General features: G+C 44.0%; 1 protein-coding gene across 1 annotated transcript in view; it reads left to right on the forward strand.

Annotated features, from left to right (window-relative positions):
- The first annotated feature begins 7249 nt into the window (after positions 1-7249).
- Positions 7250-16928, forward strand: part of slmapa (sarcolemma associated protein a) — a 42992-nt gene continuing 33313 nt past the window's right edge. Inside the window, exon 1 of the mRNA XM_018744626.2 lies at positions 7250-8919. Within this exon, the coding sequence (XP_018600142.2) occupies positions 8722-8919 (198 nt within the window). The 5' untranslated portion in view covers positions 7250-8721. The remainder of the gene's footprint in view (positions 8920-16928) is intronic.

The following is a 16928-nucleotide window of genomic DNA, read 5'->3' on the forward strand; positions in this document are numbered from 1 at the left end:
CATCGCAAGGCACCCCAAGCGGGACTCGAACTCCAGACCCACCAGAGAGAAGGACCCGGCCAAGCCCACCACGCCACCGCACCCCCACAAACATAACTTCTCTCCACATGAACATTTGATCTGGAATAATAAGGATATTTTATATGAAAACAAATAAATATTCTTTGAAAGCTGGGATAAAATTACATTTTGTAGGTAAGTCAGCTCTTTAATTCAATCGGATTTCTGTTGAACTATGATGAATTCTGGTCAAAACAGAAAATACCTTTTACACGCATGGAATTCACTATAGTTTCTGATGCCACTCCTTCAGGAGCCATCATGAGAAACCAGCAACCTTCTGCAGCCCCCACCACGCCACAAATGTATCCCTGTTCCTCTGCTGTGGGACAGATCTGCATCTCACCCAGTCTTCATAAAAATAACAGCGCGATCAGGGACCAATTCCAAAGATGTATTGTCACAGTCCCTTATGTGGTCTTACATATTATTTGTTATAATTTGGTCATTTATGTAATATTATATAAATATTAATATCAGGGCACATTGCACAAGTACCAGTGTATAGAATCTGTGTTACATTCATTTTTTTAGAAACAGACCATCCCTTCATCCAAATTCAGATCCCCTACTTTCGATCTGAATTTGGATGAAGGGATGGTCTGTTTCTGTTTCGGTCTGTGGGTTTTTACTCTGTAAAGTGAACCCACACCATCACTTTGTCTTTCAGAACAGGCAAGACTGTAAAAATTAAACATGTTTGTGTTAGATTGTCAAATCTGTTTCAGAGATGTATAATGTTAACAACTAATAATCCCACAACCACTGGCTAGGGCCACACCAATACAGGGCACAAGGCTGGATGGGGGAAACACCCAGGACAGGACACCAGTCCATCACAAGGCACCCCAAGCTGGACTTGAACCCCAGACCCACCAGAGAGCAAGACCTGGCCAAATCCACTGCACCACCACACCCCTACAACTAATAATGCGCACACGTGCACACACACACTTTCAGAACCGCTTGTCCCATACGGGGTCACAGGGAGCCAGAGCCTAACCTGGCAACACAGGGCGTAAGGCTGGAGGGGGAGGGGACAAACCCAGGACGGGACGCCAGTCCGTCGCAAGGCACCCCAAGTGGGACTCGAACCCCAGACCCACCGGAGAGCAGGACCTGGTCCAACCCACTGCGCCACCGCGCCACCGCGCCCCCTGGACAACTAATAATGTTTTCTTTTAAAAATAGAAGCCAGTGTGTAAACATGAGCTACTGGTGATACTGAACTGAGGTCATAAATTAATGTAAGCTATTGGAAGAGAAGAAACTGGCAAGGTTTACAGTGCATTATCCTTTCTTTGAGTCTTCCTGTGTGGTGCTTAAAACACACTGTGGGAGTGGGAAGGAGAATGAAGAAGTATACGGTTAATAAAATAGAAAACAGCTGGTATAATGGATTTCAACCAGCTGTGATCAGTGCTTTTTCTTGGATTATCCTTTGGTGTTGATTGGGAAAGGAAGACATAATATTTGGGTCCGACAGAAATGCCTTTCTTCGGTGAGGGAGGGTCATTTATTGAACTGAGTTTGAATGTCCATTGATGTTCCTGATGAATCTATGATAAATCTGTTCTTTAATCCAGTAAATGTTTATCCAGGAGTGTTCAGGCCACTCTTGGGTTTATCCTAGGAAATCTGGCATAATGTGGGGTATATCAGTGATAGGACCCTAGTCTAGTTATAACAAACACACAAGGGATACTGATTTAGCTGAACAGCATGTCTTCGGACAACGGATAGAAATTTTAGGATGTGGTGGAAACCCATGGGATTAATAACATAAAATATGAGTAAAACTAGATAACGTGTTTAAAAAATGGTGGGAGGGTATCAGGATTTGTCTATCTTGTATTTTATGGACCTACTCGAACAATGAACCTCGGTGCAGCAAGTGGCAGGTAACAAACTAGGTTTGCTTGAAACCTTGTCTGCAGCTATGTTTCCTTCCCTTAATGTAATGCATAAATTGTACTTTTGCTGAGATGTCAAGCTGAATGAATAAATGTAAATAACAGCTAATATACTCTGTCACTCACTCAATATCATTAAACACATGTCCTTGTTAGGATTGTGCCAATCTGGAGCCTATCCTGGCCTCAATGGGCACTAGGCTAGGAGTACACACACACACACACACACACACACACACACATTTTCAGAACCGCTTGTCCCATACGGGGTCACAGGGAACCGGAGCCTACCCGGTAACACAGGGCGTAAGGGGACACACCCAGGACGGGACGCCAGTCCGTCACAAGGCACCCCAAGCGGGACTCGAACCACAGACCCACGGAAGAGCAGGACCTGGTCCAACCCACTGCGCCACCGCGCCAGGCTAGGAGTAGTCCACCTTAAATGGGATGTCCATTACATTAACATTTATTCCTTCAGCAGATGCTTTTCTCCAAAGTGACTTCCAGTGAACTCCATGTAGTGTTATGAGCCCACACACCTTATTCACCGCGGTGACTTACAGTGCTAGATGCACTACTTACGCTGTGTCACTCATCCATACATCAGTGGAACACACTCGCTCTGTCACTCGCACACTATGGGTGAACCTTAACAGCATGTCTTTGGACAGTGGGAGGAAACCAGAGCACCCAGAGGAAATACACACAGACACAGGGAGAACATGCAAACTCCACACAGGCTGAGCAGGGATCGAACCCACATCCTCTCACACCACCCAGGTGCTGTGAGACAGCAGCGCTACTTGCTGTGCCTCCGTGCCGCCTGTCCATCTATTGCATGGATAATAGTAATAAGAAGTTTATGCAATTGCACATCAGGAAGTTTACATTACTCAAAGGGAAGAAAACTGTTAAAATTCAAAGCCTTATCTCTGAACCACATAAGGGTTGTTTACCTTTATGTTAAAATACCTGTTTACCCACCGTGTGACAAACTGAGTCGGTCGTGTGGTCATCAGTGCTCCAGCTCACCTCTTCTTACTCACCACTTTCCACCTTAGCCAGTCCAAGATGTATCTTTCCCCGTCGTGCAGCACAAAGGAGACCAGATGGCATGGCACACAGTAGGACTGAGGGAAACAACACACCATCGTGGGAGTGCACGCACCTCCAGACAGCCAGCTTGCAGATCCGCACTGCCTGCCATCTTCTCCTTCTGTCCTCTGCTCTCCACTGCTCTGCTCATGTGTAGAGATGTGCTCAAGATTGTGCCTCCCTCTTGCACCATGTCTGCTGTGTCCAGGTCTGTTCTTCCCTGTTCTATACTTCTTCGAGCAGTGAAGGGAAGCAGTCAACCTCCAAAAACCACAGGTATCCAAAGCAGATGAGACCCTTTGCCCCCAGGGACGAGTGTACTATCTCAAAGACTCCTGTTGTTCTGTATGGTTTGGTGCGGTCTCCCCCTTCTATGCAGAGACTGGGTTCTGGTGTTACCCTCTGTTGATTCCACGGCCTTGAAGTCATGGCTGAGTTGATGAAGCCCTCAAGACATGAGCTGTCCATCACACCAGCAGAGGACATCTCCTCTCTGTGGACGGGAACTGCTGACCTTACACAAGCCCTTTCAACTCACACAGAAGGAGGATGCCACAAAAGTGCAGGCAACAGAGCCACCATGGAAGCAGGACCGCAAGGCAGCCAGAAGAAATCAAGAAAGCGGGAGGTGTCACGAGATACCAGGATGTCAAAGAGGAGTGTCTTCATCCATTGCTGGAATGGGGTTAGCAAACATGAGAAGTGTCTGTGGTGTGTGGGCTCTGAGGTTCTGTGATTGCTGGTCTGTTGACTGGAACATGGAGAGGTTAGTGTGAGTCATGCTGGTGCCACCAGGACCTGGTGAAAGCACCTGTAGAGGATCTACTGAGACTGAGACCAGGCTGACAAAAGGCCATCCTTGTTCCCTTCACCCTGGCAAATTTCCTCAGTGGGTGACCCTGTGCTGTGCACTGAGATTCTTTCCATTCCAGCTGCTGGTGCCCAGGACTCAATCACTTCCCATTGGAGGTGCCCTTAGGGACAAGAGCTGGACACTGAGATACTGGGACTCTGATATCTGGGGCAAATAGACATTGGGGATGCTATTGTATGTAAATGTATTTCCATGGACTGTAACCTTCCTGCCTGTCACCTCTTGCCACTGCCTTTTGTTAAGTATAATAACAACATAATAAATGCTGGATTGTGGAAACCATACTATCATCTCCATTTCCCCCTCTTGCTGCATTACAATAAATTTAACTTAAATCAATAATTTTCACTTCAAGTATAGCTTGTTACAGTGCTAATGAGCAAAATTTTGTGGAGACTGACCATGAAGTAACCATAAACATTTTGCATGATTAGATTATATATCGTAGCAAGAACAAAGATTGCAGGTGCACATTATATTCAAGATTCTATGGTAATTTGGGTGAAATAGAACAAGGAAATTCCTCATATTTTATATGTTGTTTTTTTTTGCTTTCTGCAAACAAGCATTTGTGTTCAAACTTAACCTACATTCTCCTGTCAGTTTAATTATATTTTAAAGGTTACTGAACCACACAGAACTCCATGCTCTCAGATGGCCAAAGCAGCAACTAAAATTCGTGCAGTATTCCTATTTCACATTACTTTATTATAATTCTACTCACATTATACTTTCTGTTACAAACATGGACATTTTTGTTTCTGGAGCACAATTAATTGTAAATGTCATGTACAAATAACAAATATGAATAAAATTAATCTAATTTTTGTGACCTTTGCTTGATGTGAAATAATTTAATTTCCTTGCAAGAACTACACTGTGGTCTATATTTCTATTTTTCTTTACATACAGAGGAAGCTAGTGACAAATGTTCTTTGATAGAACTTACAATTGCCGGATCTGAATGACAGCTCTTACTTTCATACTATTTTGGATATGGACAATGGCAGTTGACCACTCCTGAGAACCACTGTTATTTGCTATCCTTGATATATACTTACAGTTGTTTTCAGTATTACTGTGTTCTATTGCCTTTGTATGCAACCGTGACCCAGTGTTTCTGTCTATAATAAGAAAAATTTCTCCATGCAGAAAAAGCTTGAAAGCTTTTGTTTTAGGCCATTTGTTTTTTGACAATTAGCACTCAATACGACTCCCGCTACATTTACATTTATTCATTTAGCAGAAACTTTTCCCCAAAGTGACATACAACTCAAAGTAAACATGCCACTGGTAATCAAATGTCTAGCAGCATTCTGGATCACATACAGAGGCTCTAATTAATTGTATTATAAAGAAATGAGGGTCTAAAAATATGTACATCAGTCATATAAAAATGTATCAAGGTCTTCATCCACGCTTCAGTACAAAAATGTCCACAGAATACTGTGAATTAAACTACATGTGACCCGTGTGAGAATTAGTGGAATTTTTTGTAATAACAGTCCAAAACAACCAGATACACTAATTCCATTCAGAGTCACAACACAAAGGAATGAGATTAGCCTGTTCAAGACCTCATTAGGCTCCTGCCAGCCAACTCCATTTGGTCAGACATCTGTTTCTCTGCACCATGCTCACCATTGGCTTTCTCTCAGCAAAAGGTTTTTGGGGGAAGGGTTCCTATGGTGTGCTCTGGTTACTATGTTGATGCCCTCTGATGCTCTGTCTCATCCTATCTCCAATTTACCTAGAGCTTCAGAACCAGAAGATTTTCAAACAACATTCATGCTCTTCACTATCAGCCATGGACATTTGCTTACTTTACCTTTATCCAAGGTACCTTACAATGTTAGTCAATCGGAGATAAGAGAAAAAATAGATAGCCCCAGAGGGTTAGTTTGGTTAATGAATGAACTTAATGATTTAATCATTTATACAGTCATTTCTTTAGCCATTCAGATCTACTTCAGGGCGAGTGCATTGCTCAAGGGGGCTACAGCAGGAACAGCCTTTGAACCAGGCGTATTCAAATTGCAAAGCAGTGGCCCTGTTCACTGTGCTTCTTACATACAGTATGGTCAATGTGGACTCAGTAACCACATAAACAGAAAATCACCACAATGTTCTGTCCTCAGGCTTGGAAGGAGGTCACCTGTAGTCACTGTAAAGGAATTCATCCATTTGATCGCTGGTTGTCCCCACCATTTTCCTCCAGCTTTTCCAAGCATGTAAGCATACGGAGGAGGATAACAAAAAAACGACCATCAACGCAGTGCAGACATTCATTAAGAACCGTCTGAGAAGAATCCTCCAGATCCATTGGTCAGAGAAGACCAGCAATGTCCATCTATAGCAGAAGTCACAGCAATTACCAACAGGAACTGAAATCAGAAGAAAAAGCTGGAGATCGATTGGGCACACGCTAAGAAAACCAGCATCCAGAACCCCCAGGGGAAGAGAAAAAGAGGTCGTCCAAGAAACACCTGGAGACGGGACCTCAAGGCAGACATGAAGAAGATGGGCTTTAGCCAGGTAGAAGCAAAGGCATAGGATAGAGGATTCTAGAAGTCTCTTGTTGAGAGCCTATTCCCCAGGAGGGGTGATGAGGTCTAACTAACTTTTCCAAGCATGATCTTCCTTTTTTTTTTTTTTTTTTTTTTTAAAGAGAATCTTCGCATGACATATATACAAAGTGTGATAACCTCAGACTCATAATCAGTGATTTCTTCTGGTTCCTTTAATCCAAGATTCCTCTTTTGTTATCCTGGCTACACTACTACTTATCCTGCTCTACTGGCCATAAATCTTCTGGACTTGGCACATCAGGAGGTTGTCTATTTACTGTCAGAAAACTTATCACTGCATAATCTCGTGCCATCATCCACAAAGCTTATGTCTAGTGCTTCTTAGTGACGGCAGTGTTGAACTCCGCGTGTAAACACTTTGCTCTACCAGGTACAGACATCCAAAGCGTAAATGCTATAATTAATCCCCTTGACCCCCCTGTACAAGCACAGTCTTGTACCGGCGTGTTCTGCAAAAAAATGTTACGAAACTCGACCGCGCCCGTAGTTATTTTACGATTACACTATCAAAGCCTCGCGGCAGGCATTCAGCCGTATAATCCTCAGACTCCATCCGCCAGCCTTTAAGTTCTTTACCTCGAGAACTACTTGACAGGCATCCAGGCCTCGTATTGGCTGCCTTACAGGTGGCCGTTCGGCGCGATTGGTCCAAGATCTGCCAATGTCACACATTGGCCCCGCCCCCTGCGTTACTCTCGGCGCCGCTAGTCGCGTGTACCCTCGGTGTATATTCCATTTCCAGTATGGCGGCTCTTAGTTGCGGAGGTGGACAAGTTGCTCCGATTTGCCCTCGGTTTTTTCCGGTATAGACAGTAACCTACAGCCGGTTAAATTATTATTATTGTTATTTTCGTGATTCGACATATTCTTCCGACGAAGGCGCGCTCATCGACGCCTCGCTGTCGGGTATCTGCCGGGATAGTCCTGGGAAGACAGAGTGATATGTACATTTTTCCTGGGCTGCGGTGAGGCGCCACGGTTTTCCGTGTTTCCCTCCCGCTGGACGACCGGGGCACCTGGAAAGGCTCCCTTTCGCTTTTCCTGTTCGGAACGGTCACGGCCATTGTGCCGCTGATCTCCGCGCCGCCGGACGCCGAGTTGAACGAAGCGAAGGCGGCGGCGAAAGGAGTGCACAAATTTCAGCCGAGCCGTCGTCGACACGACAGGCCCGCTGGGAAAGAATAACATCATCGGCAACTTGGCAGAATCAGCGGACGCTGTGGACGGAAAGAGACGGAGTGATTCGACGAGTGCGTTCAGCGCACAGAAAGTAGTTGTGGCACTTGGGCGAATTCTTAGCGGCAACACGAGTACTTTCGTGAGGCGAGTGTCAGTGTGCGTTGGCGAGGCTAGTAGTAGGAGGCTACGGCTGCGAGGCTAGCTAGGCGCCGGCCGGGCTGTGGGAGTGGTAGCGCGGCTAAGCTAAGCGGATTTGCTCGTGCACACGGGGCTCCAAGCGCGCGTTTTCCTGCCTCGCTGCGCCCATTCGATTCGGGCCGAACCGAACACGAACGCGCTCCTCCTGGAAGCTGAGCTGCGCCCTTCAATGAGGAAGCGCCGCTGAAGCACTGCCCTCCGGACGCGTTGCTCGCTGAGCGCGCCTGGCCGGGCCGAGCCGAGAGGAGAACGCGCCGCCGCTGCTGCTGCTGCTGCTGCTGGCTGTCCGCGCGGCCAGCTCGATGGGGGGAGGCGCGAGCGCGCCCACACGGTCCCTAAGCAACCAGGCGAAAACGACTAGCACGTTAAAATGATTAACGTTAACCTCATCAAAAGTGGCCTGTGTTTTTGAGTTACGGAAGATAAACTCTAAACTCCACCCTAACTTCTGGGTGGGTGGGCGTTTTTGCCGAGAAACAGCCCCCCTGGGCCTGGTACTGTAGCAGTATAGGGTTAACGTAACCTTTTTACCTGGCCGGGTGGAGGTGTAGCCGTATTTTCCGCAACCTGCTCCTGTGTCCGATGGGGATCGGCGGTGGCTTGTAGCATCTAGAACGGCTGCTTTGTCATTTTGTTTTTGTTTGCGGTCGGTCTTTAACAGAGGAAGGGTCTACATATTTAATAAGCAGCGAACGAACGGCAGGCGGTGACGGCGTGTCGTACGAAAAGGGACTCGCACAGGTGAGCCAGCGTGGAGCAGGACACGCTGCCCTTTGTGCCCGGGTGGAGTACGCCCCCCCGGCCGTCCCCGATGCCGTCGGCGCTGGCTGTGTTCACGTGCCGCCCGAACTCGCACCCGTTCCAGGAGCGCCACGTGTACCTGGACGAGCCGGTGAAGATCGGGCGCTCGGTGGCACGTTGCCGGCCTGCGCAGAACAACGCCACGTTCGACTGCAAGGTGCTGTCACGCAACCATGCGCTGGTGTGGTTCGACCACAAGACGGGCAAGGTGTGTTCCCTGGGGATCTTTATGTATATATGTGTCTGTGTGTTGTGTAGAACACTATTGCAGTGTGCCTCGCCTCCACTCCTGAGTTGTTTTATTTCCCACCCCAAGCCTTATTGATGGGGAGTGTCGTGTCCATTTGGTGTCCCCACTGGGTGATTGATGCCAACACCGCCCTCTTCCCTCCCCAGTGCTGGAGGGACTGATTGAGCAGTGGGGATGGAATGAATGAGCCACACTGTTTGGGTTGTGATGATGTAGTTTGTTTAGTGGTTTACTGTCTGTGTTCCACGGTGTTTTAACTCATCGGGGTCTGAGAAGTACAAGGTGCAGTCACAGAAATGCTCCCTGCTCGAGTCTTGTCATGGTAGTATGATGAAATCTCACAATTGCATACAACTATGCCTTCATCTGGTACCTGTCATGCCACACATTGACATGAAGTACTCAATTGTCATTTACATCAGGGCGATTATGAGGAAGATGCAGCGCAGTATTTACTGATATGCTCAGAATTGCCTTTCCCAGGGGTTGCTGGACACGATGGGGAAACGCTCCTCTTTTTACATCCAATCAAATGACAGACATGGAGAGATTTGCCTGGGCCTTCCTGGATTGTGGTTGTGCACCCACACTGCACAGCCCTGGTATGATTCAAATGTAGAGGGCTGTGTAACAGCGTATACACATACATGCACTTACCCTGAAATAGACGTGGTGTTTTCTGATGCCATTTTTCAGGCTGTCTACAGACTGCCATGTCTGGTCATGTGGCATTCATCATAGTACATCCACGTTATTCTACAGACACCGGAGGAAATGGTAATGTAATTTGCCAAGCCATTTAAAACAACTAAAGGTACATTGTGAAGACTTGTTCCTTTGCAAATATGCAGTGATACATATTTAAATGACAGGTTAGTCTGAGCTAATTTTAGATCAGATATTCATCTTCTATATGAAACCATACCACATTTATGTATTTGTCAGACACTTCTCTAAAGCAATGTGCAACTCAGTTATACAAAGCCTATCAGTAACATACAGAGAGCTTTAGCTACCGATGTAGTTATTGATGCACGGCATGTGTGTCTGATAACACCATGTTTCTGGTTCACATCCCTCAAGTAGCTGCCTATAAAAGACATTAAGATAGGAAATACATAGATAATCATAGCAGATGTTTTTGGACTCATTTATGTAGCTGTCAGGAGAGAAACTGTTCTAAAAGAGATGTTCTGAGATCCTTGAATGAATGCTGAGAGGCGTTCGGCAGTTGCGAGGGAGGCAGTCTTCCACTGTCGCCAGTTTTCAGCTCTCTACAGATGTCTTTCCTTTTTCTCCATTTTTCTCTTCCCCTTTTTGTTACTTGGCTGTGAAAATGACTTTTTGTGGTTATGGGATAAAAGGAGATTGCAAAAATGGTACTGTTAAAGTACAATTTTAATTGTAACATATACCACTTTTTGACCTTTAACACATAAGTCAAAGCACATTAAGTGTGCAGCAGAACTTTGATCACACTTCATATTGATTTGTGGGCAACACACGAGCTGCAGTTTTCACAAAATGAGCATTTTCAGAAATTAACAGTTATAAGCATTGAACTGCTTTTGTTTTAATTCTTGCTTACAAGCTGACTTGTCTGCAGTCAACAGTCTCATGCCAAATGGAAGTAATCTGAGTGGTCAACAATGTTTGAGGCCTTTAGGGTGGCATTCTATTTTTTTGCTCTTTGTAGGTAAAAATTGTAAGATGTGATTTAATAGAGCGGTTAACAGGATGACTGACAATTCCCAGTCATTACCAGAGGAGAGGAGTTAACCCTCCTAAATATTAGTCTTTATACTGAACATGTAATGCGTAGAAGTTAATTGCAAAAATATTTTTTTTTTTTTTTTTTTTTTTTATTGTATTGACTGCAGAAGAGATATGGCTTTACGGTGATGATTCATTATATGGAAACTTGCTTACGCTGCCCGAAAACTAATCCTCAGGCACACGCCTGAGCCAATTTACTGAACGGCCTTGCCGTAGTCTTGTAGGACCTCTGTGTAAACCTGCCCTTCGCTGTTGCTCTGCCTTTTACTTTAGTTAATAATTTACATTTATTCATAAGCAGACCCCCCCCCCCCCCCCCAAAGTGACTAACTTGGTTGCATGTTTGCTATTGTTTGTTGGTTTTTTCCAGGATCCAATTGTACAATATTTTGTTTAGATTTGGTATACCTATTTGGTAAGAGTGGTAATTTATTAATTCCTGCTGAGAAATTGACCCTCATGACATGTAACAGCAAGGTACATACAACACATGTTAACTCAGTTACACTCAAAGTAGACAGTTACAAAATTAAATACAGTAGAAAACAGGTCAAAAACATAACCCACAGCTGCCATATCTGGGTGCCAGAGTACTAGTATTACTTTTCGTCTATCCTTCATTGATGTGGAGCTATCCAGTGGTCAGTCAGGGGTCTGTTTCCCAAAGCAACATTGTTTCCCCAAAATCTACATTATAATAATTTTAAGATAATTGATCTTTATTTTGAATAATTGTTCCTGTGATGGTTGCCTGCTTTTGAGAAAATGGGCCAAGACTGCTGTGACCCTGGAATGAAGACTTTTGGGACGGGGGGGGGGGTGTCTGATGCTTTTCTATTCTTTTATCGTTGCATTATTTGAAGAGTAAGTCCCCATTGTTGTAGACATTGATTGGTTAACTTTAAAAGCTGTGGTGCCTCTGATGCGGAATTACTCACCCCACATATAATCTTCTTTCTGTAGGTACTTGTAGGTCAAGTTTAATCCGGTCAGTTTTTAATGCCCTGATAATTACATCTCTGATTGTGACATTGCTGTCATTGAAAATTCTACATCTCTTTTTGGTTTGAAGGTGTTATACATATTTGCGTGAACATGTAAGGACAGTACTGTTAGAGTAATGTTTTGGGCAGCACTTTATCTGTGAGTGTTGAGTTTGTATAGGACCTTTCTGAATGTGCAGTTTTAACTTTTGGATTAATTCACATCTTTTCTCACGTGGCTCTAGTGGAGCATTGCTGAGCTTGTTGCCTGATGGCTTTCTCACACACACACACACACACACACACACTCTGACTAAAACCGCTTGTCACGAGCAGGGTTGCTGCGAGCTGGAGCTTAACCTTGCAACACAGGGCTCAAGGCTGGTTGTGTGTGTTTGTGTGTGCGCACGCGCTCTTTTGATTTCCGATTTTCAATTTACAAAACAAGAAAATGATATATCAAAATTTATCCAAAGTGTGTTCAAAAAGTTACGCGTCACAAGTAAAGCTGAAGTTCACTAATGTACTGCTGTTGGCGTGTTAACGTTGTGGTTGGTGTTAACGTTGAATGTAAGTATACATTGATATAGTGGACAGGATATATGGAATGCTGGATTGTGTCCCTTGCCTTTATTGCTATCATAGTTCATTGAACACCTCTTCTTTCTTGGTGGACATGATCTTTTCCCAGCAGGGAATGCAGTGTTCATGTTAATATCTCATACTGCTGTGCTTCCGAGATCTGCACTGGAGTCTTTTCTGTGCTTCATCAATGAGGAGGGATGTTTCAGACAAAAGCAATCTTTTGCAGAATTTGAATGTAGTAAAAATGTTTCTGCTTGGTACTAAAGGGCTGGTTTTTGTAGGACTATATGGCATCATCCTTAGGAGCAAATATGTGTGGTTCTGTCTTGTTTTTGTTGATTGAATCAGCTTGTTAGTCCTGCAGTCCTGATTGGCTTGGGCATCAGAAGCAAGGAAGGGGAGTCTTTTATTCCTTCCCTGTTGCCTTGATGCTGCCTTGCACAACATCTTACCGTGACCATCTAAGAGTTACAAGACTGAATTTCTTTTAGCTGTGTTTAATGCATGAGACTCCTATTTTGTAGAGCTGATGTAATACGGTATGAATCATGCAACCTAATGGAGAAAGCCCTGTGAGAATTTTACTGCAGTGCAGGGAATGTTATTCTTCTCTGGGTGATATGTTGATGTTAATTCTCTAGCTCATCCCCCATTGTGTTTAGTGCTAAGCATGTCGCATGAAGCTTGGCACTGCTCTTCTTTAACACTGCTGCATTCGTCTTTCACTGCTTCTTTGTTCGCTTTGAAGGTTGAATTTTTTTCTTGTTTTTCAGGTTAGAGCTGAACTGTGTGAAGAGTCTAAAGAGCAGGTGCTTAGAACCCTGAAACACTCCTCAGGGAGAGGGTCTTAAAAGGGTTTTTAGATGCAGAAAATTTGTTGACCTTCTGATCAGTAGTGTTATGCATTGATGCAGTTTTTTTTCCTCAATTGTGTTTAAAGCAGTTTGAGCGATCACACCTTTGCAGTTTCAGTCTTTTAATTTACAGTTTCTTTCTTGTTTGCTACCTGTTGCCTATCCAAGTAAGCAGAGTTTTGCCATGTCTCCCTTGAAGGACCTAAGGTTGAATCCCACCTCCTGTTGTAGTACACTTGAACAAAGTACTTGCCTGGAATTGACAAAATGGTAAAAATTACCCTCTTTCTCTGGAGAATAATGTCAGCAAAATGCATATATGATTATGTTTAGTGATGCAAAGATATGGGCTCCATTAGCCTCTCCAGTTACAGCACCTCTGGATGTTTGTATAAAAATCACAGTTCAGTTCTGAGTTGCATGTTAGGGCCTAATTTTGCTTCCCATGCATGGTGCAAATTGGAATATAAAAATAATTAAACTGTGTGAGTATAAAATCACATTCCTAATAGTGATTGATGGCACTGTCTAGAGATGCTCACTACTGGAACTTTGCTGATTGTGTCTACTGAAGTATACTGGTAACCTTGGAATAGTATTTAGATTTTCTAGTAAATTTAAATCCCAAATACAGTTTTACCAGATGTTTGCACTACAGTCATCTCTAATATATGAAAATTTGCATTTATGAAAAAGACCATTTAATGCTGCTTTTGTATTAACATATAAATTTTTCACAATCATGAAAAGAACCGAGGGATATAGCAGCAGCTCCGTGTCAAAATAACCTAGTTCATCTGTCTAAGGTTCCAGTCAATCTCAGCATGCTGGGAAGTCATCTTTATAGTGTGGGCACGTGTTCAGCTTCTCTCTGCTTGCTCTGCTGTTTTTGCTGTTCTTTTGTCCATAATGGCCATTCCAAGTGGGGGAAAAAAAATACATTTACACTACATTTATTTATTTGGCAGACATTTTTCTCCAAAGCAACTTCCAATGAGCTCTATGTAGTGTTATCAGCCCACACACCTTATTCACCGTGGTGACTTACATTGCTAGATACACTACTTACACTGGGTCACTCATCCATACATAAGTGGAACACACTCTGTCACACGCTATGGGGGAACCTGAACAGCATGTCTTTGGGAGGAAACCAGAGCACCTGGAGTAAACCCACGCAGACACAGGGAGAACATGCAAACTCCAGACAGACTGAGCAGGGATCGAACCCGCGTCCTCTCGTACCACCAAGGTGCTAAGACAGCAGCGCTACTCGCTGTGCCGCCCACAATGTATGAAATTAGTTGAAATGCACAAAACCATTCTCTCATGCAAGCACACACTACTGACAGTTTAGAGTGAGCACTTTACCAGAAACATGCCTTTGAGGGTGAACCCCCTGAACATAGCAGGAGAACGTGCAAACTCCCTATAGACTGAGTATGCAACTCATGTCCAGTTGTGCAGCCCAGGAGTTGACATTGTCAGTTTGTTCAGTGAGTGTGAATTTATTTGCGTTCTTTTGATACTTTTTTGTCTGTTGTGTTAAATTTTGAATTAATACATAAAAATTGAATATCGTGTGTATAAATTTTGTTTGAGCAAGTTTAACTATACGGAATGTAGGAACTTGGACAGAGCTGAACAAGTGCAGCTGAAAGACATACAGTATTAATATTAAAAAACCATACAGTATTAGAGTAATCAAGGAAACTGCTCTTATGTTTGCATAACTAACTGATGTTAATTATTGATGTAATTTGTGTATTGTTATGGGATTTTTTTTTGCATAAATGGGTGTCACTTTGGGGGATCAGAAATGCATAATTTTTTCATTGAAGCTAATGGGAGTTATGCCATTCAGTTATGAAAGTTTGCATTATGAAGAGGTTTTTTTTTTTTTTTTTTTCTGGAACACTTTGCAAGGCAGAGGAAGACTGTACATGGAGGGTGATGTCCCTGTGCTGAGGGCTTGCTGAGAAATTGGCACCTAATTGGAAATGTTGCTGGGCTATAAGCCAGCTTTTAGCACCTCCTTTTTGTTAAACTTAATGCTTGTTTTTCTTATTTATGTCAGTGCTGCTATCTACAGGATTTTATTTGATATAATTTAAGTCCTTATTTCAGTTAGTAAGCCAGTTGTATCTGCTGGTGTATTTATCAATGAAAACAGCAAAAATTGAGGGACAGCAGGTGGCATAATGTTCGGGGCTATTGACTTCCACTAAAAATACCCAGATCTGAAGTACCCTTGAGCAAGGTGCTTACCCTGATTTGACAGTAAACATTACCCTGCTCCATGAATGGGTGAAAAATTGCAAGTAGTTCAGTGCAAAAACCTCATTTTAAATTGATTAAATGAAAATATTTTACAGTTTAGGTTACTAGTTTGGTTTGTAGTAATCTTTTAGTTTAGTGGTTGGACTACTTTTGTTCGAGTGGGCACACTTGGGCCAAAGTACTTGTACACACACTCCGGTAGTACAGCTGAATTTTCCTGTGTGTATAGTTTGAGTTAATTGGTTGTTCGTGAAGTGACGCGACAAGGTTTTCATTATGTGACAGAAGTTTGAATGTAATAAAGACCTTTACAGATCAGGATTTAACACAGTAATCCTCTTCACAAAAATGTCAGCATCAGTTGGGCCTTTTCCCTTCCCTCCTCCCACTAGGCTTAATGGGCTCTGCAGAGCCACCCAGACAGTGTCTTCCTCTTGATTTCTGGCTGGAGGTGGGAAGGAGCATGTGGGCATGTACCTACCTGTCGGGGACGTGTGTGACACCTGGGACAACAGGATTGGAGAAGAGCTGAACTGTGATTCACTTCTTTGCTTGAATAGAGCCAAGTGTAAGAGGAGCAACGGTGTCATGAGTTGCTGAGTTTTGCACAGCTTTGTTTGAACTTCCAAAAATCAGGGTAAGCATGGGGACTCATCCCCCCCCCCCCAACAAAACCTCTGGGACAGTGTGATGGATGAGTTGAAAAGAACCCTTTAAACAAGAACCTGACAGGCAGACAAGCCAGGAGGGGTGTGTGTCGTGCAGGAGGTGCTGAGCCAAAGTACAGACAGCTGCTCAGGGGTCATTTGTGAGGTTAGTGTTTCACAGGATTTCACCAATACTCTTCCTGTGTTCATTTTGGATTTCAGCTGTCTGGGGGTTGTCTTTTTGTGCCCCGTGGCCAGCAGTGTGCGCTCTGTGCTTTCTCTCTTGGTATGAGGCGGAACTTCAAGGCCTGTCCTGCTGTTTCTGCCTCTGTTTGGCCTTGTGTTTACACTCGCCCAGCTCGTTGCTATGGGACTCGTAATCGCTTTTCCTGGCTTGCTTTCTATTCTTTGCCACCTTCAAAGTATGCTATTCTGGTGTTGTGTGGTGTCCAGGGAACCCACTGATGCAGAACTCAGGTGTTTCCCTCTGCTCTGTATGGTGCAGCAGGTGGGGTATGACAATCCAAGCTTTGTCCCAGCAAGGTATGGTAACGTGGAGGCTTTCATAGGGGTCTCCGATTCATCCTATCTGCTGAGGTGCTGCTGCGGCAAATGATTTGTCTGTATTTGGGGCTCCAGTGCAGGTTATCCCACAGCCCTGTTTCTCCCTGGTGTTCTCAGTCTCCTTGTTGGCTGCAGAAAGCTAAAACTTTGTGTCAGTTTCACAGGTTTCTCGCAGTGAGCACAAATTTCCTCACCTGAATATAGATCTTCCAGATGTATAGCTGTAGCCAATTTCCTGTGGTCCAGACATTTATTGAAACTTGTGTAAATATAGATTT

The sequence above is a fragment of the Scleropages formosus genome, chromosome 22 (genome assembly GCF_900964775.1).
Source record: "Scleropages formosus chromosome 22, fSclFor1.1, whole genome shotgun sequence".
In the NCBI taxonomy this organism is placed as follows: domain Eukaryota; kingdom Metazoa; phylum Chordata; class Actinopteri; order Osteoglossiformes; family Osteoglossidae; genus Scleropages; species Scleropages formosus.